This window comes from Annulohypoxylon truncatum (assembly GCF_022578515.1).
Source record: "Annulohypoxylon truncatum strain CBS 140777 unplaced genomic scaffold F4807scaffold_11, whole genome shotgun sequence".
Lineage (NCBI taxonomy): Eukaryota > Fungi > Ascomycota > Sordariomycetes > Xylariales > Hypoxylaceae > Annulohypoxylon > Annulohypoxylon truncatum.
In genome coordinates, this window is record NW_025953797.1 from 471,130 (window position 1) to 499,128 (window position 27,999).

At 49.3% G+C, this 27,999-nt stretch overlaps 11 protein-coding genes and 2 non-coding genes across 13 annotated transcripts; 5 read left to right on the top strand and 8 right to left on the bottom strand.

Annotated features, from left to right (window-relative positions):
• Window positions 1–45: 45 nt before the first annotated feature.
• On the top strand, window positions 46–1,933 carry F4807DRAFT_44273 (uncharacterized protein). Its single transcript, XM_047999498.1, has 2 exons — window positions 46–1,749; window positions 1,810–1,933. Exon 1 carries the CDS (start codon window positions 265–267, stop codon window positions 1,720–1,722), a length of 1,458 nt encoding a protein of 485 aa, XP_047855469.1. The 5' UTR covers window positions 46–264; the 3' UTR covers window positions 1,723–1,749; window positions 1,810–1,933.
• Window positions 1,934–2,505: 572 nt separating this feature from the next.
• F4807DRAFT_420933 (S-adenosyl-L-methionine-dependent methyltransferase) lies at window positions 2,506–4,613 on the bottom strand. The gene is made up of 2 exons (XM_047997547.1): window positions 3,001–4,613; window positions 2,506–2,899 (listed from the first exon to the last, which is right to left on the bottom strand). Exon 1 carries the CDS (start codon window positions 4,082–4,084, stop codon window positions 3,158–3,160), a length of 927 nt encoding a protein of 308 aa, XP_047855470.1. The 5' UTR covers window positions 4,085–4,613; the 3' UTR covers window positions 2,506–2,899; window positions 3,001–3,157.
• F4807DRAFT_t60 lies at window positions 3,026–3,128 on the top strand. The gene has a single exon. It is a non-coding gene; the product is annotated as a tRNA-Pro (tRNA).
• Window positions 4,614–4,699: 86 nt separating the features above from the next.
• On the bottom strand, window positions 4,700–4,803 carry F4807DRAFT_t61. The gene has a single exon. It is a non-coding gene; the product is annotated as a tRNA-Pro (tRNA).
• Window positions 4,804–5,393: 590 nt separating this feature from the next.
• Window positions 5,394–7,388, top strand: F4807DRAFT_459179 (uncharacterized protein; the record flags this gene model as incomplete). The annotated part of the gene is made up of 1 exon (XM_048001317.1): window positions 5,394–7,388. The coding sequence occupies one exon, from the start codon at window positions 5,394–5,396 to the stop codon at window positions 7,386–7,388; it is 1,995 nt and encodes a 664-aa protein (XP_047855471.1).
• A 246-nt stretch (window positions 7,389–7,634) lies between these two features.
• Window positions 7,635–11,184, bottom strand: F4807DRAFT_466801 (NAD(P)-binding protein; the record flags this gene model as incomplete). Its single annotated transcript, XM_048002422.1, has 5 exons — window positions 7,635–8,439; window positions 8,501–9,105; window positions 9,233–9,661; window positions 9,717–10,940; window positions 11,026–11,184. 5 exons carry the CDS (start codon window positions 11,182–11,184, stop codon window positions 8,142–8,144), a joined length of 2,715 nt encoding a protein of 904 aa, XP_047855472.1. The 3' UTR covers window positions 7,635–8,141.
• A 1,074-nt stretch (window positions 11,185–12,258) lies between these two features.
• F4807DRAFT_44357 (P-loop containing nucleoside triphosphate hydrolase protein) lies at window positions 12,259–13,428 on the top strand. Its single transcript, XM_047999565.1, has 2 exons — window positions 12,259–12,638; window positions 12,712–13,428. Exons 1-2 carry the CDS (start codon window positions 12,341–12,343, stop codon window positions 13,296–13,298), a joined length of 885 nt encoding a protein of 294 aa, XP_047855473.1. The 5' UTR covers window positions 12,259–12,340; the 3' UTR covers window positions 13,299–13,428.
• Window positions 13,429–13,557: 129 nt separating this feature from the next.
• On the bottom strand, window positions 13,558–15,204 carry F4807DRAFT_459182 (extracellular mutant protein 11-domain-containing protein; the record flags this gene model as incomplete). The annotated part of the gene is made up of 1 exon (XM_048001318.1): window positions 13,558–15,204. One exon carries the CDS (start codon window positions 15,202–15,204, stop codon window positions 13,558–13,560), a length of 1,647 nt encoding a protein of 548 aa, XP_047855474.1.
• Window positions 15,205–16,204: 1,000 nt separating this feature from the next.
• F4807DRAFT_44407 (uncharacterized protein) lies at window positions 16,205–17,822 on the bottom strand. The gene is made up of 7 exons (XM_047999611.1): window positions 17,684–17,822; window positions 17,487–17,579; window positions 17,260–17,304; window positions 17,140–17,205; window positions 16,730–17,083; window positions 16,571–16,670; window positions 16,205–16,395 (listed from the first exon to the last, which is right to left on the bottom strand). Exons 1-7 carry the CDS (start codon window positions 17,708–17,710, stop codon window positions 16,361–16,363), a joined length of 720 nt encoding a protein of 239 aa, XP_047855475.1. The 5' UTR covers window positions 17,711–17,822; the 3' UTR covers window positions 16,205–16,360.
• A 445-nt stretch (window positions 17,823–18,267) lies between these two features.
• On the top strand, window positions 18,268–18,990 carry F4807DRAFT_459184 (uncharacterized protein; the record flags this gene model as incomplete). Its single annotated transcript, XM_048001319.1, has 1 exon — window positions 18,268–18,990. The coding sequence occupies one exon, from the start codon at window positions 18,268–18,270 to the stop codon at window positions 18,988–18,990; it is 723 nt and encodes a 240-aa protein (XP_047855476.1).
• A 43-nt stretch (window positions 18,991–19,033) lies between these two features.
• F4807DRAFT_44405 (MFS general substrate transporter) lies at window positions 19,034–21,199 on the bottom strand. Its single transcript, XM_047999608.1, has 5 exons — window positions 20,668–21,199; window positions 20,094–20,612; window positions 19,895–20,045; window positions 19,512–19,844; window positions 19,034–19,457 (listed from the first exon to the last, which is right to left on the bottom strand). Exons 1-5 carry the CDS (start codon window positions 21,012–21,014, stop codon window positions 19,077–19,079), a joined length of 1,731 nt encoding a protein of 576 aa, XP_047855477.1. The 5' UTR covers window positions 21,015–21,199; the 3' UTR covers window positions 19,034–19,076.
• Window positions 21,200–22,470: 1,271 nt separating this feature from the next.
• Window positions 22,471–23,835, bottom strand: F4807DRAFT_459186 (uncharacterized protein; the record flags this gene model as incomplete). Its single annotated transcript, XM_048001320.1, has 1 exon — window positions 22,471–23,835. The coding sequence occupies one exon, from the start codon at window positions 23,833–23,835 to the stop codon at window positions 22,471–22,473; it is 1,365 nt and encodes a 454-aa protein (XP_047855478.1).
• Window positions 23,836–24,230: 395 nt separating this feature from the next.
• On the bottom strand, window positions 24,231–27,981 carry F4807DRAFT_44401 (WD domain-containing protein). The gene is made up of 3 exons (XM_047999604.1): window positions 27,755–27,981; window positions 25,020–27,702; window positions 24,231–24,963 (listed from the first exon to the last, which is right to left on the bottom strand). Exons 1-3 carry the CDS (start codon window positions 27,863–27,865, stop codon window positions 24,626–24,628), a joined length of 3,132 nt encoding a protein of 1,043 aa, XP_047855479.1. The 5' UTR covers window positions 27,866–27,981; the 3' UTR covers window positions 24,231–24,625.
• Window positions 27,982–27,999: the final 18 nt, after the last annotated feature.

Below are 27,999 nucleotides of genomic sequence, written 5' to 3' on the forward strand. Positions count from 1 at the left end.
TACCTATAAATAACCCCGCGTAAGCTCTGTAGACGCCTCCATCCCTGCTTATCCGGCGCAAATGAGGCAGCCTGATAACCTGCATCTTGAGCGGCTTTGCATACCTATAAGCTGTATTGATTGGTCAATCGGCCAACTAAAAGGCTCAGCCCCCTCCCCTCCTCAGCTCCTTCGGTCTGTCTGCGTAGGGACGACTTTAAAATATGTGACCTACAGCCTAACCGGACAATTTCGTGATAGTCTAGGCCTCGTTCAGTGAATACAATGTCGATGTTTGAAACCAGGCATCATCCGATTTATAGTGGTGTTGCGCTTCCTTGGCAAGAACGTTTCCAGTTTGGTCGGAAGTATGGAAAATACGACTTTGGGCGGTTTGAGCGTCTGGAGGGTTCCAATCATTACCTTGGAAAAGGAAAGATCGGGGACGTGGAAGTTGCATGTAAATTTCGATTCAGAGAGTCGCGATGGGGTGTTTTGACTCCGGATAAGAACCCGGGAGGCGTCGTCTACCTGGATTTGACTTTTACAGAACCACAAGAGTGTCGTCTTAGGGGCGCGACCGTCTTGCTAACTTTGGACGAAGAGGACGAAGATCTCCGCCGCCATTTCAGTGCTAGAGATTCATCAACGAAGGTCAAAGTCCCCGTTCACATCACCGAACATGGCCCACAAAGCCTCCATGGACAGCTAGACGAAGCTTTCAAGACTGAGAAGAATTCATTTGCTCCTTGGATTGATGTTGGCGGATTTGCCGGGGCCGGGGGCATCGGACGAAATTCCGAGAAGAAATATATTCAGCGGAGCCAGTGGAAATTCTCAAGCCAACCTATCCCTAACAAGATGTCGAGAGCTACAATCCTTAAATGGGATCTTGTTGAGAGCGAGCTCGATCGGCAGCCAAGGCATGACAACACTTTTCACACAGCATTCGCGTTTGAGCATGACGGACAACCGTTCTTTATGCAGGTCGAAGTTGCCGGCTGTCTGGAGGGAATAGCTTCACACATACGACAGAAGGCAAAGCAGAGATTTAAGAAGTTCAAGTTTCCAATTGAACCCCAATCCGCAACGACGTTGGTGAATTTTGGTGGTAGAAATAATCCTTACCACGACCCACTCGATGAATTGGCCAGGAACATACCCCGCGACATGGTTGAGAAGAATCGGAAGCCCGTTATCCAGATCCCAAGAAGGCAACCGGACAATGGACCAGATTACCAGATCGTTGACGAGGGGGATTCGTCGCACGCTGGGTCGGAGGACAATATTGATGATCAACCACGCCCACCCCAAAGAATTGAGGTCTCACATTCTGTGGCTCTAGAGGACATTCAGGGGGAAGCAATGGCGTTGTTGTCTCTAGGTCCCTCGGTGGGGGAACATGGATCGGATCACACGACAGAAATACTGACGCCTGCCAATCGTCCACAGCGAAAGCCTTGCGATGGAAGGTTGTCAGCCCCTGATACCCAGGTTGAACAATCAACAGCCTCCAGCACCATCGTAGAGCAGGAGCAGGACGAAGGGGTTCGTGAAATAACTCTCCTCGAGCCTCGTGCGAACCACGAAGAAGTTCGGAGGCTTCTCAACGAAGCAGCCCTACCGGCAGTCCTTCGACTGATGATTCTGTGCCTCCTCACAATCGGAATGAAGATATCACTTCTTTGGGAAGAACGACTTGCCACGCGCAGCAAAAACATGAAACTATCAGCAGTAAGATAGCAGTATCGTGTTGAGGGTGTAAGAGAGGTAAGATATCCTCATTCAGACCGTCTATAACAATAGGAGTAGCTAATGGTAAATTTCGAGGAATTATGTACTGTGTATTACGGATTCTCAATTGCTGTGTGTATATATGGGGGAAAAGAAGGTGTTAGGTTTTGGAGGCATTTACTTAACGGACACCGGAGTTGGTACCTATGAATTCATGATTACCTATCAATGTTACACAAAGCTAGATGCAATTTCGATTACCTAATCCATCACAACGCGGGTAAATATTTCCATACACAGAACATTCATGATGTGAAACTTAGGGACTTGTCGATCGTTCTACACTCCATAAATGACACCTACACGTCACCTATAGAGTGGACCCAGATGATTTCATTGCTCTTTTGGGAATATATGGTTTGTTCTCATTGGTTTCAACAATTCGACTTGATTCAGAGTCAAGTCTAGACTTACAAGCACAATGAATAAAAGTTATGAGATTAGTAAGCGCGAGACACAACCTTTGAACTTGGAACATCGTAGAATACCACTAGCTTATGTAAGAAAAAGGAGAACTACACATCAAAACGCAAACTACCCGACTTTATGAAACTCATAGTAGAAGTCGGGTTCCCAAATTTATAGCTTTTTATGTCCTGTCAAAGTTGGGAACAAGTGTCTCAATGGCACGCCTGAAGCTGTCAACTTTATATCATCTACAGTAGTGATCAAACATCGCTCGATAGCTGACAGATACATAATGTCTTTCCAAGGTAGGTATATTATTCACTTCAACTAAAACTTTCCAGTATCTATGTTTCCACGTATGCTACCTATTAAAATATAATGAAACGTAAGTTAATCCGAGTGTAAAGCATCCGATGCCTTACGTCGTAATAAATATCCGCCAAAGGCAGAGGGAAACTGCTATGATATAACACTAAAGTAGGTAACCAATTATAGATCAAACAAGGGCTTTACTGAATTGGGTCAAGCAATGACCGAATCATCAATACCTATCAATTCAAGGAAGGCACTTGGAAGTTAAGTTGACCACTCCTTACATTAGGTAGGCTCCATCCAGGTCTCACCTGCCTTTACGTCTTCGCTCCCAGGGCTCCCTCTCGACAAGATATATACGCCACCATTTTAACACCGTCGATGTTTCCCCTAAGAGACTAGGTACCTACTAAACAGTCAACCGCGATTGCTCCGTAAGACCAACAGGTTATATAAAGTCTAAGATCAAGCAATCACACTCATGTAAAGAAAGATCGGATTACTTCCGGTTCAAGGAAAGAGCGGATTCAGAGGCTCAGTAGCGTAGTGGTTATCGCGCACTCTTCGGGCAATCCTGTCCATCTCTATCATAGGGAAACTGAGTGAGGTCCTGGGTTCAAATCCCGGCTGAGCCCCTTTTTGGTGGTTAGTTATATTGCTAAAGTTATATAAACTGTGCCTTCTTCGTGGCGAAAATCATGACAACTGGCGTTCTGATTTCGACCTTTTTGCCATCTAAAGCAAGCTCCAACTCATCCCAAACTTCCTGCATTTCGGTCTCAGGGATAGACGGCACCCAGGTGGCAAGATATGCCTTGAACCACTCGATGTCTTTTGCGTCGATCCATTCTTTGTCGTCCTCTACCCAGATTTTCTCTTCCCCTTCCTTGACCTTCCTCTCGGCTATTAGGTCGTTCATCACAAAGGCGTTGACGTCCCCCCGAGAATTGATGTACACCCTCTTAACCGCCTGCCATTTGTCTTCAGGAAATTCCAAGTTTTCTAGGGCTGTATTCACTGTCCTAAAAGCACGGTCGTACACCTCGCCTCGGGCTCTGTTAGAATGTGTAGCCCAAACCCCTTTCCAAGCATCTTGCGCCCGTTCGCTTCCATCAATCAATGGACGGACATAATAGGTGATCGCGAGCGTACCGCCAGCCTTGAGCTGCCTGCTGAATTCACTAATCGCAGCACTGGGGTTAGTCCACTGCATGCATTCGCATGCGGCGATCAGGTCAACTGTCCCGGTTTCAACAGAGCTTTCCTCCGCAGGTTCTTGGAGGAAGGTGAACTTGGATTCTGGGAGCGATGCTTCTTCAACAAGAAGTTTCTTAGCGAGCGTAACATAGCCGTCGTTGGGATCCGAGACAATGACGCTGTTGAATCGAGCAGCGAGGGTGGAGGAGACAATCCCGCAACCGGCCCCAACATCATGGCCTACGGACCATGTTGCCTCCGGCTTTTGAGCATGATAGTCAAAGATGCGCCCGAAGAAAGATGCCTGGTATACAGGACGGCAGGCGAGATAGTTCGACCAGTTAACACCTTGCTTTGGAGAGAATCCTAGTTCATCAACCGATACATTTGCCATTCTCAGGCTACGTGTAAAAAGTCGAATAGACACTCGTCACGAAGAGAGATCTAGGCTGTCTTGGTTATGGATCTCAACTAGTATATGCCCCTGGAATTATCAACTGAGAACAAGACTTTCGATGGCATATCTTCACAGAGCTCAACTCCTTTTCGGGAAAGGACGCGGAAGGTGGGGAAATGGCCCAAAAGCAATGGTCACATATCATATCATTGGTACCTTATATTCATCCTTCCTGCTTATTAGCCTACTGCTTTTGTCTTCATTCTTGATTTTTTGATTGGCAAATGGCAGTTGAGCGTGTCCCTATCACTAAAAGTATGGGTATATCGTTGAGGTAGCGGCGTTGGTTTACGGGTCTTGTATGAAAGTGCAAATGCTTGAATTTACAATTATTGAAGTACACGATCACTGTTTTGCTACTTTTGCAAAAGAAGGCACCACAAGGTAATTGAATCCATCTTATATTGTAAAACTTGAACTTGCGACTGCTGTAGGTAAATTCGATGCCGGATGTTAGTGATGATTAGCTGTGTTCGCAAGGGTCAGTTGCCTGGGACAAGACGAAAAAAACAATGAGGAAAGAACAACCGGATATTACGCAAAAAATGCTACGGGCTCAACCGGGATTTGAACCCGGGACCACTCACATTGCCTCATTGGATGAGACGGACCAATGTTAGCCCGAAGCGAGTATCCTACCACTAGACCATTGAGCCTCTTTAGCGAGAATCTTCATGAGAGTCCCTAGGAAAGGCGCATTGGCACCTTCCCCGCTTGTCGTGACTGCCCCAAAAAAGCACCTATGTTTCTTTGTTCATTTCGTCCCTTGCCCCTTCCTATTATAGCTTAGCCCCGCTGTAACTTCGGAAAAGAGCAACTGGGATATCCTTGGAGGGTCCTGATTAGAGTTCCAAGGTTGAAGTCATACGTGCCTACCTAGGTCAACTCTATTTCTCCTAGGTCAAGTACCTACATAGGTAGGTAGGTGTGAACTTGCATCTCCTCAACGCGACTTTCGTTTGAGTCGCAAACTTAGAACCTGCTTAATTTCATCCAGCTTCATCTCTTGATGTCTTTGTCTGTCTTGATGCTCTGTTCCGTACGATACACGTCTTTTGATGATCATCATCACCGGCCTTGCTCTTGTTGTACACAGGGTTATAAGTCGGGGAATATCAACTTCCCAATCCATAGCTGATGCTAGCAGGGCCCCCGGTCATATTTTTACTTGAGACGACGCGCGACGCTTTATTAAATTCACCAACGATGCTTTGCCTGTTTGACTACACTTGACTCGACATAAGAAATGTTTCTTTCAGGTTTTCTCAGCGGCTCCTCGGGTCGGAGGGGTTCCTTCATATCGGGCAAGTCTAAATCGTCTAGACATTCTCCTGAAGTTTCGCCATCGCGACCTCAAGATTCCGATGCCTCCTCTTCTCCTGAATATCTCTCCAACGAGTCGCAGCTTCAGTACGCTGCTCCGACGCCCCAAGATGTGCTCGAATTAAACAACAACCTCGAAATGCTCGCCGCCTTGTTTCCCGATGTTCAAGTAGAGGTCTTCCGGGAGATGCTTGCATCATTTTCCGAGGAGTCGCGGCTATTTATCATCACGGATAAGTTGCTGAAGAATCCTGGTTTGTACGTGAAGGGTCGACGGAGAACTGGCGATGGCACCAGTTCTGACTCGAACGCTCTCGTTCCGCGAACCGAGGCCTTTAGAACGGTAGAATACAAGAAGGCAGTGCGGGCTCTGGCGATGCAGGAATTCAAGGGCCTATCCAGATCTTCAATCGACGCTGTTTTATCCGAATCCAACTATTCGTATCTCGACGCGCGACCGACCCTTGTAGACCTATCTTCGAAGTCGTGGAAGTTCACCATATCTTCCATATTCTTTCGCCGCAAGCCGGTTACGTCTACTGAGGCCGAAACGCACCCCCTTATAATATGGAGAACTTCTGACGATGGATCGTTGGTCCCAACTTTGAAGGCGACCGGCAGCGCTGAATTGGATAGAGAACTATTCGAAGAGCTGATTGTTCCATTAAAGCAACGCGAGCGGATCTCGAGGGAAACGAGCGACCGAGCCCTAGCTATCTCCCTACTTACAGAGGAGGCCGAAGCCATGGAAGCCACCTACGAGTGTAGCTGCTGCTACTCTGACGTCATTTTCGAAGAGCTTACTACCTGTGATGCCGATGGGCATTTAGTCTGCTTTCGCTGCGTTCAACATTCTATCACCGAGGCGATATTCGGACAAGGTTGGCAACGCAGCATCGACAAAGAGACGGGTACTCTTCGATGCCCGGCCGTGGCATCGACGGAGTGCGCTGGTTGCATTTCGTCCGAGCACATTCATCGGGCTTTGCGCGAGGAGAAGAACGGGGAAGAGATCGTACGCAAGCTTGATCAACGTTTGGCCGAGCATGGCCTTTTATCCAGTGGTTTGCCTCTGATCCGGTGTCCTTTCTGCACCTATGCGGAAGTCGATGAGCTATATATACCGGCTAATTCGCGTAGGCCTAAGATCCGTGCAAGCAACCTCATAAATATTATCGCCTTCTTCATTTGCTTAATCTTATCGCCTTTCTATTTTCCTATTATGACACTAGCGCTTGGCCCTGCCATACTCTGCTTAAATGGGTCGTTTAGGGGTTACGTATCCCGGCACCTAAGAGCGGCCATCAGCCGGTACCAACGTCGCCGGCGTGGGTTGAAATTCACCTGCCAGAATCCGGCGTGTGCTCGATCATCTTGTTTGTCATGCTCGAAAGCATGGGTGGATATTCACATTTGTCACGAATCGTCTCTTGTTGCTCTTCGTACGCAAGTTGAACTAGCAATGTCGATGGCAATCAAGCGCGTTTGCCCACGGTGTAACACGTCGTTCGTCAAGACAGCTGGATGCAACAAATTAACCTGCCCCTGCGGATATAAGATGTGCTACGTGTGTCGCAAAGACATCGGCCCACCAACCGAAGGCTACGCCCATTTTTGCCAACACTTCAGGCCTGAGGGCGATGGGCGGCGATGCAAGGAATGTAATAAATGCAACCTATGGGAGACCGAGAACACCGAAGAAATTCTTCGGGAAGCCAAAGCAGAAGCCGAAAAGAAGTGGAAAGCATCCGAGAGGCGCGAGCTCTCTGATGCTGAGAAGGCGTACCTCGAGGACGGCGTAGGCACCATCGGCCAAAGAGGTCAAGTCACTAAAGGTTTAGGACAGCTACTGCCAGGCGGCAAGATTCCAAATATCGAGGAGTTCTTCGATTTCATCATAGAGACCTTGTTCGTTTAACGGGAAGCATAAAATGGACTTAAGAGGTTTTTGGGTTTTCGAGGTTTTTGTTCTTATAGAAGAGGTGCATTATCTGGCTACCGGTTAAGCGTTGTCTTGAAGTCAAACTTTTGAAGAAAAAAAGCGAGCATCACATCGGGATTTGGTCATACAAGAGGACGCCGGCGTTATATCACTAGGAATGGTATTGGATGGGGTACGTGTTTTGTATACCCGTCGACAGCATCGTACATGCAACGACTCATCGTAAGCTATAGCCTTACAACGTTTGTCATAGTAATTTTGGTGTATTACATAGTTTTTAGACAAAGTATTACTTGGATTATCTTCATATCGATGATTCTATCAAATGATGACTAATACAACCTAGTCTTTTTAGCATTAATCACTTTCCCTTACAACTTACCCTCTTTACCCGGGCCTATCGTAGACGGGCCGAAATTACGAAACAAAACCAAAGAGCGTAGGTAGATTTATGTAAAACCCAGATGACATGTATCCATTCATGCATGCTAGATCCATCCGGTACGATGTACTAGTTAAACAAACCTGTATCAAATTATATATATCAGTGATTTTTGTAACAAAGACGCCGAACTCAAATTCCAAATTCCATATTCCACCATGCAAAACAAGGAAGAGAAAAAAAAGGTCCACTATGCGACATAATCTTCATCAACTCATCTTATCTCCTTGCGTCCCACCTATTCTACCCGTTTCACCATACTCACTTGCTCATCCTAGACACTCTACTCACAACTTTCCCTCTCTTCCATCGCCGACCAGCTCCGCGGCCGCGCCGGAAATAGCCAGCTTGCCGGTCTCCTTGACCTTGGTCTGGAAGATGACCTTGTTGGCTCCCTCCTTCCACATCTCGGTAACCAGGGTCTGGCCGGGGAGCACGGTGCCCGCGAACCTGACCTTGATGTTCTTGAACGGACCGAACTTCTCGTAAACGGCCTTGCCCGCGATACCCATGAAGCAGAGACCGTGTAGGATCGGCACCTTGAACCCGCCCATCTTGGCGAAGTTAGGATCAACGTGAAGGGGGCTAGGCGAGATACGTTAGTTTAAGACATTCAGATATGGGGAAGAAAAGAGAGAGGACTCACTTATAATCGCCGCTAAGCCTGTAAACGGCGGCCTGCTCCTCCGTGGTCGTGCTCTCAACGACAATGTCTGGCAACCTCCTCGGAGGCTTATTCGCCGCCGTCGCTGCTCCTCGTTCCGACGGTTTCTTCTGTCCGTCGAAGCCACCGCAGCCCCTTAGGAACACGGTAGCCTCGTTGTAAAAGAGCTCCTCGCCAGTCTCGGCGTTGACCGTCGTTACGCCACTCTTGAGGATTGCCGCGTTGCCCTTGTCCACAACCTCGATCAGCTTGGCGTAGTTCTTTGTCTTAGCCGCCGTCGGGATCGGGTACTTCTTGACTTCAAGGTACTGCTCGCCGTGCAGCAACATCATGGGTGAGAAGTTGGGCACCACTTCATCGAAGCTGAATGGCATGTTGGCGTCGAACTGCGGGATCACACCGAACGTCGGCAACACCTGGAAGTCCTCGTGGCCCTCGAACACGTAGGCCAGCTCGGTCCTCTTGGCGCCGATACCTAGGTTGTAGAGCATGCTGTCACGTTCGGTGTAGCTGAACTCCGTTGCCGGGGATGCAGCGGTGATGGCTTTCTTCTGAGCAGCGAGGTACTGGTTACCTGCCGGGATCTCCTGAGCAAAAAAGAATGTGTCAATATCAATAGTTCATTCATATGCTAGACTACATGATAATACAGATACATGATATTTAAACAGTATTCGAACAGAGGGCATCAAGGAAAGTGAAGCTTCTTCATACCTTAGATGCCGCTCGTTTGTTCTCGATGTTGGCCATGATCTTCGCCACAGAGTCCTGGCTCTTCTCCGGATGGTCTGCTCGTCCGTCATCGAAGTCGACGATCTTAGCCCAGTTCTTGGCGACTTCCTCGGGAACCAGCTTGACGTCCACGGGGAAGCCGGCGCCTCCAGTTCGCTGCCATCTCGTCCGGCCGCACCAACCGCTGCCTACTTCGTATAAGTATCCCGTAGGGTTCTCGGGAACCTTGTCACTGCAGAGAGCAAGGACAAGAGGAGCAATATAATCAGGCTTGAAGGCCTGGACTAGCTCGTCAGGCAATATAGTACGCGTCATGGCTGTGCCTGCATTTGGTGCAATAGTGTTGCAGTAGATATTGTATTTGGCGCCCTCCAGAGCAATTGTGCGGGAGAATCCGAGAATACCGGCTTTCTGTGATGTATTAGTTTCAACTGTACTTTTATATCTTTCTCATTTCGTTACTTACGGCTGCCGCATAGTTAGCTTGTCCAAAATTACCATAAATACCACTGGTTGATGTAGTGTTTATGATACGTCCGTACTTCTGCTTTAAGAAGTGAGGCCAGGCTGCCTTGGTAACCTTGTACGTGCTTCGGAGGTGAACATTGAGAACGGGGTCCCAAAGGCTGTCATCCATGTTGGAGAAAGCCTTATCTCGTAGAATACCGGCATTGTTGATGATGATGTCGATGCGGCCAAAAGCATCGATAGCGCCCTGCACAACCTTTTCGCCTTCCTCGGAAGATGCCTTAACGCCAGCAGCCTTGCCACCCAGTTTCTTGATTTCCTCGACGACTGTATCGGGGTCGACTAAATCGTTGACGACGACGGATGCGCCATGCTTGGCGAAAGCAAGGGCGTACGCTCGTCCGATACCAGCACCACCACCCGTGATCAGGGCTACGCGACCGGTGAAATCTAGTGTCTCACCCTGCTCACTTGGACCCAGCTTCATCGATTCCTCGAGGAGTTCCATGAAGTTGTTGGGACCAGTCGGATATTGAGGGTTCGAGAAGTCGACGACCTTGTTCCATTGCTTAAGAATGGCACCAGGTGTGTAGCTGTCATCTGCCTTCAGGAGAAGACCGCTCGACCTCTCCCACCTCAGCTTGGCGACGTGGCCACCACCGACCTCGAAAATTCCGCCGGTCTCCTTAGTGTTGCTCCTATGCACCAAAACGGCGACGAGCGGAACGACCCATTCGGGCTTTAGGGCCTCCAAAACCTCCGGAGGCATAACAGTCTGAGTCATGCGGCTCGCGGCTATGGGGGCGATGGCGTTGGCGATGATATTGTATTTGATGCCCTCCTTCGCGAGAGTCTCGCTGAAGCCGACCATAGCTAGCTTGGCGGCCGAGTAGTTGGCTTGACCGAAGCTGCCGAACAAGCCGGCAGCGGATGCGGTGTTGATTATGCGGCCGTACTTTTGCTTACGGAAATGCGGCCAGGCAGCGCGCGCGCACTTGTAAGAGCCCTTAACATGCACCTTCATGACCAGGTCCCAGTCCTGGTCCGTCATATTCTTAAAGCTGACATCCCGTAGGATACCGGCGTTGTTGAGTAGGACATCGATTCGGCCGTATGCTTTGATGGCGGTTTCGATGATCTTTTCTCCATTCTCGACACTGTCGTAGTTGGCTACTGCTTGACCGCCGGCCGCTTTAATCTCGTCTACAACTACATCGGCAGCCTATGGTTTATGGTGGACATATTAGCGAAGGTGTTCAATAGCTACTAAGGTATGATTATTGAGGGGGCATTGGTGTTTATTTTACCTTCGTCGAGTTGCCCTCTCCCTTAAATGAGCCTCCGAGGTCATTGACAACGACCTTAGCTCCCCTTGAAGCGAAGAAGGTAGCGTAGGCCTTGCCTAGACCACCACCAGCTCCGGTGACGACGACGACTTGGTCGTCAAATCGCAACTCGCCAGCCATCTCGTTGAAGTTCTTGGGTTTAGGGTATCAAACGGAATTAAGTTGTTAGAGACAAGGTAGTAGTACAGGTGTTAAAGGTAAGATGGCCTCTTTTACACAATTGACATTTCTAAAGGAAGAGAGTTGATGGCAAAAAGCTGATTATGATTGGATTTATTGGATTGGAGATGGAGCAACCAAAGGTTAATAATAAAGAGCAAAGAAGCAAGAGCTGCCAATGTACCGCATTTGAATTCCGGCTATTCAGCCGAGGCAGCTTACAGAGCTGGCAGGAATGCCGAGGGGACCCAGACGCTGGAGTAAGTGGGTCCCGGACAATCATAACCTTCGCCATACCTCTTTCGGCATAGTCGGAGTTGAGGTCCTCCTACATTTTTGCTTTGCTGGACATTCACATGTCGAACAATTCCAAAGTGCCTGAGTGCTTATGGATCTGAATGAGGTCATGTGTGGATTTGCGCGTCGTCGTATACCTTCACCATCACGTGTATTTTAACTCGTCATGTATACCTTTTTCTTCAATTGATGTTTGATATAAACCGTTTGACTAACAGCCGTTTATTCCTGATAATTAAGCCTCACAAGCCAAAGTTTTCGTCCAACGTTAAGCTTAAGTTTGGGCAATTAACCGATATAAATCCCTGGGCAGTGTGACAAGAGCCGAATATTGTTTTAATTGCCGATTGTAGGGAATGCAGTGTTGGAACTTTCAATTCTATGTCGAAACCCCCTTTTTTACATGACTAACTATAATCTTAATCTTAACTTGATAAGAGCTGTATTCGACCAAAGGCGAATTATTAATGTTTCCCAAGAAAATATAAATACCAGCTTGAGATAATTATTGGATAATTGATTTACATGAAGTTGCTTCACAAGCAGACTGTAGCATCGGAACATTTAAGTACCTAGAAGCCATCTGCAGCCCCCCGCATTTCCCCATCCCCACAGCTCTGGTTAGCCCGGAAAGCCGGTCCCCAACGACATGGTAGGGTACCGTAGAAGTTCCTCGTTAGGATTCCCGTACGTAGTGTGCCCAGTTTGTGTTAGCAGACGTCAGCCGCCTGGATGACCGAGCATATTGTACATGCAGCCGCAAGTAGGCCTATCACAAGCAAATCTTTAATGCTGAGCGAACAGCAGGAAGGCTGCCAAAATGTCTACCACGGAGATAATTGACGACAAAAGCCCTATATGTATACCCTTCATCCTTGAACAGTATAGAAACTACAGCGCCTCCAATCCTACCAGACCCTTCATCGTTGGGCTTAATGGGGTACAAGGTGCCGGGAAGACGACTCTAGTGACAGCTCTTGCTTCAAAGTTGCAAGATGGCGAGGGTCTGCGAACGTTGGTCTGCAGCATTGATGATTTCTATCTACGGCATGAGGATCAGAAGGCACTTGCAGAGTCTCACCCGGACAACCTCTTAGTCCAGGTTCGAGGAGAGCCCGGTATGTTGGCTTAGTTATAATCACAAATCGAAGTCTGTTTTCTTTCGTTGGTTCCTAATGTTATAATGTATAGGTACACATGATATGAATCTTGCTCGAGATTTCTTCACAGCATTGTGCGAGGGGCAGCCGGTGAGAGTTCCCCAGTATGACAAATCGGCATATTCGGGTAAAGGTGACAGAGTCCCAGAGTCGCAATGGGAAGAGGTCAATGGCCCCGGTCAACCCAAAATTCAGGTAGTCATCTTCGAAGGCTGGTGCGTTGGCTTTCGACAGTTGGACTCAGCCGAAGTGTTGCTTAAGTGGAACGCGCCAAGTCGAACGCTGAACAAGCATCCCCTAGAACACCTGGATTTCATCAACGAACGTCTTGGAGACTACGACGTCATCACAGACACATTTAATGCATTCATCCATATTGATGCCGAAGATACCGAGTGGGTATACGACTGGAGGCTAGAGCAAGAAACAATGCTGCGGAAGCAAAGAGGAGCAGGTATGACAGACGATCAAGTCGTCAAGTTTGTCGACGCTTATTATCCTGCATATGAACTCTTCTCCGGCAAGTTGAGAAGAGGGCTGTTCTCGGACAAGTCAGGACGTCAGTTGAGATTAATTGTCGGTAAAGACAGAAAAGTCAAGCAGACAGTTATCATTTGATACATGTGAGCAAGTGGGTATCTTACCAAGTAACCTCCCTCCATGCATACCTAATAATCCCGACGACATCGTTCTTCACCTAGCACAGGAGCTGTGATGAACGAGCAAGCGACATGAAGCCAGCTAGTGTAAAGCAATGGTAATACACACTCATAATACCTCTCGGAAGCCCCTTTAAAATCCGAGTTCACAAAAACCCGTTGATCATAGCAACCCGATGAGGTGATGAATAATATACTGTTTTCTGGTTTATCCCATCTCAATCGAACTCTTTTCCTATCATCATGCCTTCACCTTCGCTTTTGAGCTCGGCGAGAGTATGGTCGATCCCTTGGATTTTATTCCTGACAGCCTCGCCTCGCTCGGCAATTTCATTCTCGAAATTCTCAATCATAGCTCGCTTCATTTGACGGGCCTCCCTGAGTCGGTGCATGATGTCCCCGAATCTTTCTAAGAACCAATCGCCAGAAGCCTCCCAGTCGTTGATGGTCATTCTAGAGAAGAATTCTGTTTGACTTCGCTGATCTTTGTCGAAGAAGATATCGAGTTTCTCTGGTAGAGTGCCCCGGGGTGGTCCAATCGCTGATTGAGCCTCCGCCTGGGCCGGATCAAAATCGAATGCCTCCTTTTTCAGTTCCGCATAGTCCATTGCTGCTAAAGCGCCGTCATCATAATCTGGTTCGTGTTGACGCTTCTTGGAGTTAGAAGTGCGCTTGTCTGCCGATGGGCGAGGCATCGCGCTTTCACTAAGCCCTGTTCGGGCCTTATTACTTCCTGCTGCAAAAAGCTGTCTACTTAGGTGAAGCTTAGGCTTCGCCACGGGCTTCGGTGGTGGCGGTTCGATAATGCTTTCGTTTTCTGATTCGTCGTGATGGCTGGCCATAGGTGTGTCAGTGTCGGCAAAGATAGTTGAGCGTTGAGGGTCGTGTTGCGTTTTCACTCTCAGGTGGATAGAGCTTTCCGACCGCACTTCGTCAAGGTCATTACTGGGAACTTGATAGGGTTGACGTGTAGGTGAGGATACGATGTTTTCTACTTGAGGATAAGCAGCTCTCTCTGAAAAGGAACCACGGCGGTTAGTACGTAAAGCTAGGGCCTTCGGGTGATGGAGCCGCTTGGCAGAAGGCGTCTTCTCTGGGCTCTGATACGGACTATCCTCCGACTCTTGATCAGGATCAGGTTCGGGAGAGGTGACTATTCCCTTCAGACCGCCACGATAATTCCTAGCATCCGGTGTCGAAGCGCTCCTAGTAAGAGGGCCACCTACTACGTCTATCAAACCGTTCGGTCCTATGATAAAGGGGGCATGTTGATTCGGCCTATTGGTCTCCTCCTTAACGATAGGGCGAGGTTGTGGGGTGTCTCCTCTCTGTTGGTGTTGGTAAGTAGGCACACGAAATCGGTATGCAGACGCGGCGGCCGCGTTCGCATCAGGGTTGCTACCGCTGTCGCTAAACAAGGAACCGTCGACGGTTGACCCTTCCCAAAATGGTGCTGGTCTCCTAGAAGAAGATTGAATGGGCTCGGAGGCGACGCCCCTTGCTCGTGACATATTAAGTGACGTATCTCGGGCATGGCCAGTACGACCGGCCGGAACGGGTAGCCGAGCGGCGGCGGCGGCGGCAGCTCTGTTAGAGTTTGCGTTGATAATGGGGGCGCGTGATCGTGGGGGTGAGTTCTGGGTTGTTTGTTGTGTCGGCTGGGTCGCCTGAGTCGTCTGGATCGGCTGTGCTGCTGGAGGTGGTTGAGGTAGATAGACGTGGCGCTGGGGAAGATGACTCTGGCCCTGGCTCTCGTGTCCTGGACCGGAGGCGGTGGGAGCAGGCTGGCTACCATTGAGCCCGTTGCTGGTTACCCAAGCCTGCATTTTGGTTTTGGATTGCTTCAGGAACTGTGTAGGCGGCATCTGAACGTGGGCAGATTTTGTGATGGTCCGGAAGGAAAGACACATAAGCAAAATTTGTTTACTTTGCGTAAGCTTTGACTATAGCCTTTACGCGTTTCTGTTGTTGCGATATTGGCCTGGTCCAATCTCGACGTGTTCGACCACGGATGGTAGTCGAATGGATGGACGAGAGAGGACAAGAAAGATAAAGCCGTATTATTATGTATTATGCCGCCATGCTGCGCCCAATGCGACGACGAGGTTGGGTCGCAATGATCACTTTCAAAGTATGAAAAGGACTGGATGCAGGATTGCTGACGATAGTCCAATGGATGAGATAGTGAAATGAGCGAAGATGGTCAGGACGGTTCGACTGGTGGGGGAATTGAGGGTGACAAGAAGCCTGGCGACAACTCGTTCCTGCACTTTCTGCACTTTCTGCACTTTCTGCACTTCCACTTCCTGCACGCCTGCACGTCCGCACGTCCTCCCAGTGATTTTGCAAGGTTTAAGTCGCGTCTCCAATGACCAGTACCTGCCGAGTTTAATAGGTTGAGTGGGTCCAGGCGGATCTAGTGGGTTTAGTGGATCAACGTTTCGAGCACGGATCACCCCCGGATTCTTTAGTTCTTCTTTTTCCAAACCGCCGACCACCGACAACTTGGCAACCCCCACGACTTCATCTAACAGGTCGCCTCACCTCGTCCTCATTTCTTCAGATGCGCTAGATGACTTGTTCTTGCATGACCTTCCCGCCATCATGTGTTGTTCGACCATTCATATATCGCGAAGCGTCTATCTAGTTGTTCGAAACGAACAAATGGAACGATTCTTCCCGATGCAATACTACCTAGCTCGCGTCTAAGTCCTCATAGCCGTTGGGCAGCACATATATCTCTTATCCAAGACCTCTGCATTTGCAGAACGTAGGTCTACGGCTTGCTTCTCGAGAACCTCCCATTGCTCTTTATTCCGCCGGGCTCCCCACAGCTACTGCTCCTTTCCTATGCGGATGCCATGCGAGCACGGAGAAGAGATGGTGGACGTGTTGGAGTCACATCATTCAATACCCGCGGTCAAACTCCAATCGATCTATTATGAGGCTATGGGCTAGGATGGAGGGGCAGCATTCCATCCAGAATTCCTAAACTTCTATGGTTCCCCTGACTCACTCCACTTAGACGACTAGCTTTCTCATATACACCACGTTTACTATAACAGCCAGCGTTAGTGGTTGTTACATGGAATGGAAAGATTAAGTCGCAATTATGAGCTGTTAAACCTGGTCTACGAGTCCTCTGGCTCTCGCTTAGGTTGAAAGGAGGGGCGGCAGTACACGTTTTGAGGTAGGAATAAACAACCCTATACAACATCGAGATATACTTACTTGGCATGCTCTCGTTGCCATTTGCGAGTGTCACGAAGAGATGGTCTCCTCGTCTAAATACCTCATACCCCAGGCGAACATACCAATCTTCAGTGGGGAACTATGTGCGTCGACCAGTTTAGCATCATCGTAGCCGCGAGTAGGGTTATCTCATCTTACTTTCGGTTCAGGAACACGCCCATTCCCGTATAGGATCTCCCGTGTCTCTGGTTCGGTCTGTGTTTCCTTTGATAAGGTATCCAACGCGACTATTTTCGCATTCATCGGACTCTGCGAGGCTATTTCTTCTGTTTTGGACATGGTCCCGGCGCCAAATCCACCACCATGCAGAGCACGCGATATGTAGAGCCCGTGGATCCAGACTGTTCCGGTAGGTAGAAGACCCAGTTTCACATCTTCCTCAGGTTCGTGAATGGCGATGGCAACGTGGCCAATTGGGGTGAACTCGGCCATAGTTGGCTGCCGCGGGACGAGCCGAACTTCTGCAGCCGTCTCTCTCAATGGGGTCGACTCCTTTCACGAATCCTTAGCTCACTCAATACGTGGTCAAGTGACTACACCATTCATACCTTCGGGTAGGCTTCGATGTGCTTCTTGATCAGCGCCTCCCTGTCCGGGACTGTATCCGAAAACACCTAATCTCCAGGTTACCGTCCACGGACAAATCAGGATGGAATGGTATAACTTACAGCCCAATAGAATATCTTTTCGCCTTTCTTTGCGGCGTCTACCCACTGTACCACAGAGAATCAGGAATTGCCATTTAAGGGAAGCCTAAGTTGCCGTTGCCGCTGTCGTTGTAACGCCTCGGGTTGGTGTGACACTGCATGGGTTCATACCTACCTACTATGTAGGTACCTACTTTCCGGTATTTCAAACACGAAAAGCAAAAGGGGGCTTCTGAAAACGTACTCACCTGGGGTACTTCATTGGCCCTCCATCCACAGGCAATACGCTGATCATACATTCTTTGTACATGTTCAGGACTCGAGGGATCCCAAGGTATGAGCTACTCAAAATCCAATGCATTAGTGTTTACTCTCGGTGCACTTAATTCAGAGTAGTTCGTATGAACCACACTGGAGAGCAGGTTGGTGTCCGCATTAAACTAACCTCTATCTTCCAAGCATGTTTAGACATGATGACAGTTATATGAGATGTGCTCGATACTAATAGGATAGACGGTGTTACGAATAACACCGCTAGTGATGTTCGATGAAAAGGAGAACAAGCAAAGTGTTAGGGACCGGTTGCTAGATGCCTATACCCATCCGGACATTTTCTACCTAAGTATCAGCTTCATAGCCTATCCCCATCTAGTACGGAAGTGGAACATATAATCTGAGTCATACGGGGATACGCCTATGAATCAGAATGATACTCTGTCTATTAAGCTACATTTACCCCGGAATCTTATGTACTACCTTTTTTCAGAACTACGAATATTGCATGCGACAATTACTTGGGTGTCCGAACTCGGTCGATTATGTCGGTTGGGAAAGGGCGTGGTGAACGGACCACCTTCAGCACCTTCCATCGGACTTAAGAGGATCAGGGGGACGAACTTTATATCGGATCATCAGATTCAACGTCGCAATTCAATTCGCCGAATGCAAACACCGATTTTAACAAAGACTTATTGCCCTTACACTTCTTGCTCTTTCTTCACAACTACCTATCAACTAAACTCATTCGTCATGGGGAGGAAGCGCAAGAGCAGAGAGGAGCAAACCGAAGCCACCCCCGCCTCGTCTTCCAAACAGCCAAAGACAAACGAGGGTGAGGAAGCGTCCTCCCAATCGCAAAGCAACCAACCGCGTAATAATTTCGAGCCGTACCCCGCATCTAAGGTTTACCGTTTGATCGAGCCCGGCCCCGTCCTGTTAGTCTCGACGGGGTCGTTGGCCGATTCTACACACAATCTCATGACTATAGGCTTTCACATGGTGATGCAGCACGAGTCGCCACCTCTAATTGGGATCAGCCTGGGCCCGTGGGACGCTTCTTTCGCAACACTCAAGAAGCAGCGCGAGTGCGTGTTAGCTGTGCCGTCTGTTGAGATGGCTGGTGTGGTCGTCGATATAGGGAACTGCTCTGCAGATGACGACGAGGTCGCGGAAGCTGGCGGGAAATGGCAGCGCTTCGGGCTAGAAGCGCTTCCAGCTGCGAAGGTTAAGGCGCCGCTGGTGGGCGGGGGCGACATTATCGCGAATATCGAGTGCGTGATCGAAGATACAAAGATGGTTAGCAAGTACTCGATGTGGGTTTTAAAGCCGGTTAAGGCGTGGATCAACCCGAACAAAAAGCCCGGCGAGGGTGGGAAGATGTTCCATCATCGCGGTGACGGAACGTTCGTTGTCGACGGGGAAATTCTGGATTTGAAGGACAGAATGGTCAAATGGCAGGAATACCAAGACTGAACTACTGTTTTGTTACTGGACCTAACGGCTTTATAGTACCGACTACCTAGACTCGTAACGGCTACCGGCTTCTTAGTTTTCATAGTTTATTGGGCCTCCTGCTTCTTTTCTTCCGTTTCGCTTTCACCTGTGCTGGTAGCTACTTCTGTTGCCGCTTCGGTCGTCTTCCCAGAATGATTATTCTCCTCGCCGTCTTCTTTCGCCTCTTCCTTAGGATGGTTCCCCTGCGTACCTAGCCGAATAAATGGAGCAAACAGCACGCTCGCCGCGGAGAGCGCTACTGACACCTGGAAAGTCCTCGTGAATTTAAGCATCGGATCAGCCATACCTTCTGGTGTCAATTCTATGGAGCTGAATACGGCCGTCGAAATTCCCATGACGGCAGCATTAGACAGTCGGATGACTACGTTGAAGATACCGCCTGCTAAGGATTGTTGATGCTTAGGTAAAGACTGCATCACATACATCTAAGACAACATTAGATGAATCCTTCCAAATAAAAACCATAGAACCAGACTCACATTTGCCACATTGAATTGAAAATCCGCCCCGGCCACATTGAGGACCAACGCCGGGAACATGAAAGCCCAGTAGTTGCTTTCGGGCTTCATGAAGGAAAATAACAAGCTGGAGCCGAGAAAACATAGGGCCCCAAGGACCATAATAAGGGTGTTGTTAACAATATGTAAAATTCGGCCTGCAATAATGTTCCAAATAAGTCCTGCAATGGCCATTGGGAGTAAATGCACCGCAACCTCAAGGGTTGAATATTGCTTGATTTCCTGCAAGAAAAAGGCCGTCCAGAAACCGCTAGACGTGAAACTCATCATGCCTAGAAGAACAACGGCAATAATCTACTATCATCAGCATCGCGGACCCACGTGTGTCAAGTCTTAAGGCTTACAAGACTGAAGTTCCGGTCCTTCCAGATATGCGGAGGCATCAAAGGGGTAGGGTAGATCCTCTCCCAAAACACAAAAACAATCAACAATGCAATACCAACAACTAACAGTGCAATGACAGTTGCGCTTTTCCAACCATCTTCGGGGCCGAGACTGATTATATTAGCACTTGAAGCGTTGAGGGATACGAAAAGCACTTACGTCAAACCTGCGGTAAACATGCCCGTCCCAAAGATCGTCAGCACAGTACCGACATAGTCGAATTGCTTCAATGAGCTTAATCGTTGCCTCAAAGGAGCTCGGTCGAAGTTTTCCACGTTCGGCACTGCCCAGATCGCGTGGACAGTGAGGACTGCCCAGATAATACAGAGCATGATGAACGCTGCTCTCCAGCTAGACAGTTGCGTCGCGATACCGCACAGGATAGTGCCGAAGACGAAGCCCAGAGGGTTACCCGCGCTGAATGCCGAGAAGGCCATGTTCTTCCGTTTCGAAGGAGTTGAATACGCAGCCCCTAGAATCCCAATCGCTGGAGGCACTACCATTGCACTGCAACCACCAAGTATGCCGCAGACGATTAACATCCAAAAGGGGTTCCGCGAGAAAGCAACCAGGAGCACGAATGCACTGAACGATGCCATGCCGGTTATGAACATAGCCTTGCGGCCAAGTAAATCTGCCAGTTGCCCTAGGGCAAGCTGAAGGGCTCCGGCGACGAGACTACGGTGCTATCAGTATCGCGAAATAAAAGTTCGATAAAATGGTCTGGTCATACCTTGTCGATGCGCTAATCCATGCTATCTCGCCCTGGGTCATACCCAAATCTTTAGAGACGGGGACGGTGATGATCAAGGCGACACCAGTCAGGAACGAGGTGGTGGCAGTTGCGACGGTGGCCTGGAAGACGAAGGAGACCTCCTGGAACGTGTTCTTGAAGCATTCTGGCCGATCCCCGAAATGCGTCTTAATTCTCTGAAGTCTCGAGAGCCCATCTTCTTCATGACTGTTCACAGCCGGCACCTCATCTTGGATGCTTGCGCTTTGTGGCGTAACACCAGTCTCATCTCCGATTCTCGCCCGATCAAGTGAGACTTTAGTGATCTCATCTGGCGGCGCCGCCATGCTTTCCGTGTAAGTCAAGTACCTAGGTAATCTTGTTTGTTTGTTTGTTTCTTTCTTTCTTCCTACCACGCAACCCAAACGTCCTGTTTCATACTCATATAACTGGCAAACTCTGCGCTCGAGCTTGGCCGCACATTGACAATCCCCAACAGTTGGTTGTGCTACAAGGTATTAAAGCGCGAGCACTGTAACTTTTTAAACCCATCATGGATACCTCTAGGGCCACTAATAACGTCAGCTATCCCACATCCCACATTGTCCCCTGAAGACGCTCATTGGCTGGGCAATCTTGAGAATACTGGAGTCCCGTCCGGGGCGCCGTTATGGGGCTTATGCGGGTCGGCATTCATTTCGGAGCTTGCTGCGTAATTCGGATATGCACGCATCAAGTACTTCTATTTTGTTTTAAAGTGAGCTGTTTTGCATCTTGATCCCTCTAAAAATTAGTCAACCACATCGTACGAGCACTCCTCACTAATCACTTACATCCTCCTCTCACATGTGTGACCGCTTAAGTGTCCACGATGCCAAGCAAGAAAAACCAAACCTTCAATAGAGCACAGGCTGATGGACATACCACTTTGCCTATTTGAGAAATATACCACGATATTGGTGATACTTACAGCAGAATCCGGTTGTTTTTTTTTAGCGCGATATACCAATCCAGGAGCCAACAACTTCAAGATACACAAGAAAGACCGTTTTACAACTCACATATCACGAAGTCTTGTTCTGACTACCATCCTATAAGTTAGGTAAGTGGTGTCACTTAGAGACGAGCATATAAAGTAAAACGGAAGCTGTAGAGACGTAATTTTAGGCATTCTCATCTCAACCATCGGCATACGATCAGATCGAGCAACGATTCATCGTGGAGTAATGGAGATAATGAAAAAGTTCCACTCGTCCGCCCCCGCAACTTCGTACGCACATGGTGGGATGTGGGATATAGCTAGTTTGAACTTTACATGATATCGGAGTTTCTATTCCTTTCGTTGTTGCGATGGCTCTGTTATAACGTTGGTATCACTTCCACAGAGCCTAGGTGCGGCATGGTATCTCAACCCGACGGAATTATCGAAGTATTCCTATTCCTTATGGTTGGTAGAGTACATGAGGTCTGCTACTAATACTCATCATATTGCGGCAATACATTAGTATCACCTCGATTCATAAATAACGCCGCTCTAGCTTGAGCTTACTCCATTCGCGGATTTATAAATCAACGACATAACTATCCTCTTAGCTATCAAGACGCTATGAATATGTATAGATACCAATTGTACACTCGGCATTTCTCCGAGCACATCAACAAGGCTTCGAATCTGTTTCTAGGCTACTTTGGCCACACTGGAAACAGAGCTCTCCTCGGGTATTAAAGAAATAATATTTAATTATTGCCCCTTTCAGGAGCAGAGCAACCAACCTAGCGACGTTCAGGGGATCAATCCTCCGCCTACGAATCCTCAGAAGTCACTTCATACCCGTCCATATCATCATCGTCGTCGTCGTCGTCGTCCTCGGAGCTCTCGTCTTCGGACTCCGAATCTTCACCCCGCTTTCGCTTTTGCCCAATCATGCGAATGTATACGTTGCCCTGGATGTTTGTCGACGGTATCGCCTGCAGCCACCGCTCGAACCCGTCGGTGGACGAGAACATAATGTGCACGTCCCCTTCGATCCAGATGCGCGTCTGACTAACGACGTTTTCGGCCTGCCCAGGAGAGTCGACGCGGTTCTCGGGTTGCTCGACGTTTGTCTCATCATGTTCTGGTGTACCGTGGTTCTCTCCATCCACAGGTCCCGGGTTCCGGGTAATAGGATCCGTTCCGACATCTCTTTCCCCTCGCTCTCGTTCTTGCTCTTGCTCTTGCTCTTGCTCTGAGGAGGTAGTCCGAGCTTGATCAGTCGCAGCACCCGGCCCTTGAGGCTCATCCCCGCCAACCGCACGCGGGCCGTTATCACCGGACTTTTCTTCGCCTTCGGGGTTCGGGCCCGGGTTCGGGGAGGCCACCCTAAAAGACGCGGGGCTAGGCCAGCGCGTGATTGTATCAAAGTCTTCCGGAGCAGCGCGCTGGGCTTCTCCTCCGGCTCGCTCGCCGAGATCCAGGGTCTCCTGCCCTCCCCTGTTCCGCTCCCACGACCAGTTCGACCCGACGGCCGTCGTCCCGCTCCACTCGTCCGAATCTTCCCCCCGTCGAGCCGGCGCAAGGATCGGAGACCGGAGATGGTAGCCCTCGCTCAGCGGGCCAAAGTGCGGCATCCTGTCTTGCTGGTTCAGCTGTTCTTGTTGTTGCTGTTGCGGCGCCGGAGCTCGGTTCGGTGGCGTGTATGGCTCTCTCCGAGCCGGCTCTGCGTCGTTGTGTGACGGTGGTCTTTCGCCTAGGAGGATGTGGCGCGGCTGTAGAGGTCCGGGGAACGAATCGTGCGTCTCTCTGGCGGGCCCTTCGAGAGACTGGGCGTGCCACAGCTCGAGTAGATCCGGGTGTGGCGTCGGCCTGATCCGACGGCCTCCGACGGACGGCTCTCGAAATGGCAGCTGATACGCGTGCCGAAGTTGAGTGTATTGTTCTCGAAAATGGGTTCTCAGACCGTTGGAATCGCTGTACTCGGGGCTGGCTATCGGGGGGAACGTGGGCATCGGGCGGAGACCTTCGCTGCGAATTGGCATCGGCTCGGCGATGTTGACGGGTCCGTATGGCGTGGGATCGCCGAGGTATCCTACGATCTGGGGAAGTTGTATCCGTGTCGAGTCGTCGTTAAAGAAGGGAGAACCCTCGGGGTTTGAGCCATGGTTGGGCGACATGCTGCGGCGGTCCATGGTAGTGAAGAAAGGGCCGGGTTGATGTCCTAGATACAGCGCGGTGAGGGGGGGTCGTCTGGGAGACGTTCGGTCTTCCCGTTAGTTTATACTGAGTTCTGTTCTTTCGAATAGAAGCAAGTTTCGAGACTCTTTGGACAAGACTCTTCTTGTCCCTTGATGAGTTCTATTATAGGGTTTATGTAGGAGGAAGACCTTTGAATAACTGGGTATGTTTGTCTCTGGGCCCTGCTTGAGTAGAACAGGACAATGGAGAGTAAAATAAAATAAAAAAAATATTGGAAGATATGGGCGCGTTTATAGCTCGTGGAGTATGGTCAACATGGATTGTGGCTTATGGGCTTGAACTTTGCTGCTACTACCAGCGGGTGGTGGAAACTAAGCGTAAGTTCTATGAAGCTTAAAGAATGCTGCTATTTAATGGAAAGTAAGAACTAGAGAACAGAGAAATTTCCATATTTACAGTTTCTACAACAGTTTGTCCAGCGACAAACTGAGAGCGGAAATGATTCATGAGTTGCTCAGGCTTCTCGGCCTTTTTCGGATGCGAGTTTTCTTGTATTTATACTATTGCTAAGTCGTGAAGTAAGGAAGTGTGAGATTCCAGTACAACTTGACAATCGCTCAGCGATGCATTCTCGGGAGTCACACTGTTTGTCGAGGTACGAGTATGATATCTCAAACTCGGTATGACTGCCACGTCGATGAATCACAGGTTTGGCAGCAAGATGTTTGGATCCATTTATAGTTGAAGTTACATATCTGATATGGTATGCCCTCAAGCCTAAATTTAAGTCCGTGGACTCCTGAGGAAGTTCACTACTCCACCGCAATAGCTAACTAGGTTGTCCAGCCTGTCGCATTCCTGCGCCTGGTGTCTCTTCCATTCCGCCAGGGCCTTCGCTAGGGTATCACTCTCCAAGATAAGATCGAAATGTAGGCGAAGAAAGACAGCCATCCAAGCCTGAGTAAGTTCGTAGTCACGCCGTGCCACGAGGCGGCTAGTCATAGCACGAATGAACTGGAGCAATTCATTGGACTCGTCACTATCACCGACTACCAGGGAACGCAATTCTAAATCAGCGGTCGCCGGGGACAAAGATTTGAGGTGCTCGATAAACTCGTCAACTAATAAGCAAAGGTTAGTTTGTGAATGTTCATGTGGTGAAGAGTGTAGTGCTTACAATTGTCGGTAGAAGCCCCCGCCTGTAGTTTGCTAGCGAATGCTTGCTCCGACCTGTTGTGATCAAAGCGAGTAATCCTCGATTGACTCCGGTCTTGGTCAGTCTTCGACTCGGTCACATCTAAATTCGATGATCCAGCATTAGTTGCTGATGGTAAGAAGAATGGTGCCTTCTCCGGGGCTTTCGGTGCTTCTTTTGGTTTATTCCTCTGCTTGATCAAGTCAAGGTGTAGAAGGGTCTGCCATCTGCTTCGCGGAACCAAACTCAAAGTCATCATATCAGCACTAAGCTGATCCAGGTTGGGTGGAGCGACGTCATCCTCTGCCTCTTGAGATGTTGCTTCTTCGAACGCAGCTTCGAGCAGACCTTGACCTCCCTCTCCTGATGCTGTCGGACCAGATATCTGTTTAATTGACTCTTCGGATATTTGTCGAGTTGGCACGTGAGTGAAAAGAGTCTTGTTGTTCCAAATGCTGACGCCCAACTCTCCTTCAGTTGCCGCAGCCAAATATTCGCCTGTGGCCGAGAAGGCCAAAGCCGTACACGGTTTCTCTAACCGAATAGCGTCGATCAAATGGCCCGTTGGTAGGTCCCATACTCGTATTATAGCGTCTTGGGAAGCTGCTACTATCCAACGGCCATCGTTAGAGAAGATGAAGTCGTTTATTTTACCCTGACACCCCCAGAATTCACGAATAGTCTGTTTTGTCTCGATGTCCACGACCCGGACGGAATTGTCATCGCAGGAGAAGGCTATCAAGTCATTCGCCGCATGATAGCGGCAACCCGTGATCCCCGTCATTGGCGCCCAGTTGATTTCCTCCAACAGATTTCCTGTCAGGAATTCCCAGAACTTTATCTTTCCATCTAGCGAGCAGCTTATTATGTTTTTATTCATAGAATCGATAACGATTCCCGTGACAGCTTTTGTATGCTTCCCCGTCCCTGGTAGAAACCCAGTAGCAGAGCGAGCCTGAAGCTGTACTACAGTGTCTGCCTGCCTGAGTTGCTGCATTTTGACCTGCCTCGCCTGTGCTGGTGTAAGTTTTGATGGAAATCGTTGGCGGTGCAATCCTGACTGCAGGTTGAACATATCAATAGATCCACCAACCGATCCGACGACTGTGAAGGTCCCGCAGGGGCTCATGGCCACCGTCGACACGTTTGCACCGTCACCGGTTTGGAAGGCCCATCTACCTGCTCTTTTTCGACCCCAGAACCAGGTTCGTACAAACGAGTCGTTCTTATGCGCTGTGACGACGCTCTCCCAACCTGTCATGCCACTGACTTCGGCGTCGATGGGCTTCTTCTGATTTTGAGATTTTTGCCACAAAACTTGCTTTCCGGGCATGGCGCCCATCCCGCCATCTCTGTTCAATGAACATGCAATACAGGTAATCTCTGGCGCTTTTAAGTCATCGAGCGTGGTAGTCGGACCGCGGCTTAGTGTGCTACTGTCAAGTATTCCGTACTTCTTAGCCTTTTTACGGATATTACCCTGGCTCAATGCTGTACTTTGACCATCACGACGAAGACTCCACCCCCAGAGACTTCGGTCCCTGCCACCACTAAGAAGCCATTTGTTGCCTGCTTCAGCGCCTTCAAAATCAGACGGCAGGAATTTCAAACACGTGACCGGTGCCGCATGACCGCTTCTCGTATGTAGGATTCGTGGTATGGGTGAGAAAGGAGTCTCGTCAAATATCCAGGTTTTCAATGAGTTGTCCCTACCGCTAGTAACGATGACTGGTTGACCGGCAAGGAATTCGATCTTGCTCACACCCCCACGAATCGAGGCGCCCTCTTGCGTCGGGGGGTTGTGGGCACTTCTAAGAATGCCCATAATTCTGCCACCCTTGTTGAGGTCCCAGAACGTAACATCGCCGCTTGATTCTGTCGCCGTCGCCATGACCCCATCTTTGCGCCCATCCTGACCTGCACCAATGCCATCTGTACGGAATGATATGCTTGTCACGGGCGCATCATCAGTGCCCGCGTTCACCTCGAGCACCTTCTTGTCTGTGAGCACGTTGTGAATGACCAACGGGCCCTCCGCATATGCGATAGCCATTAACGAAAGCGCGGGAGTTGGCTGCATGCAGGTGACAGCACCATACTTCGGAGATGGCGGTAGGAGAGTATATATCAATTTGCCGGTGGAAACATTCCAGATTTCAACCCATCCGTTTCGGCGCCCGGCAAAGATCTTATTCAAGTATGTCGGCATGGTACATATACCACCAGTAAGTTCATTGTCGCCCTTCCTAGAAGCCATCGTGAACAGGGTAGTATAATGTTCCAGAGTTGCCGACTTCCACACTTCTATTCTCGTCAAGCCACACGCAACGACCCAGGAGCCGAAAACTAGAATTTGTCTAACAGGCTGATGAAGATCAGGTGGGAGTTGCAACTCGCCGACTTTCTTCCCTCTCTGGAAGATCCAAATACCCTGCTCGGAACCCTCGCGAGGGTCGCCCCAAGCGGCAAATACTTTCTGTTTCCAGGCGCATGTCGCAGTTATGGTGGTTGGCGTCTGAGGTCGGGTCATAAATACAAGGTTGAGGCCGCGTTTAAGGTCATAGGTTTGGAGGGAGCGGCCTATAGACGTTGTGACCTGGAAGGTGGTGTTCCCCAGAGGAACGGAGGTGAAGGGGACATTGGTAGGAGAGACGAGTCCGATAGTCTAACACCTCATTATTAGAATTGGAACTGGATACCTTAACACCTAAACATACCCGATATGGAGCAAAGATTCTGGACTGTTGCGACGCAGAAGGCTGAGGTTTCGCAACAGAATTGAGCTTCTGCCGCTTGACCAAAGGTCCTTCGTGCTCCAAATGAGGCATTCTGTTGAGATACGAAATGCCTCGGATAGTTAACAAAAGATCCCCTATTAATCGAACTTAGACGGTCGGGGTCTTGTCGCATTCGAGAATCGCAGCGCAACTCCGCTTGAAGCTGCGTGTAGATGGAACTTTTT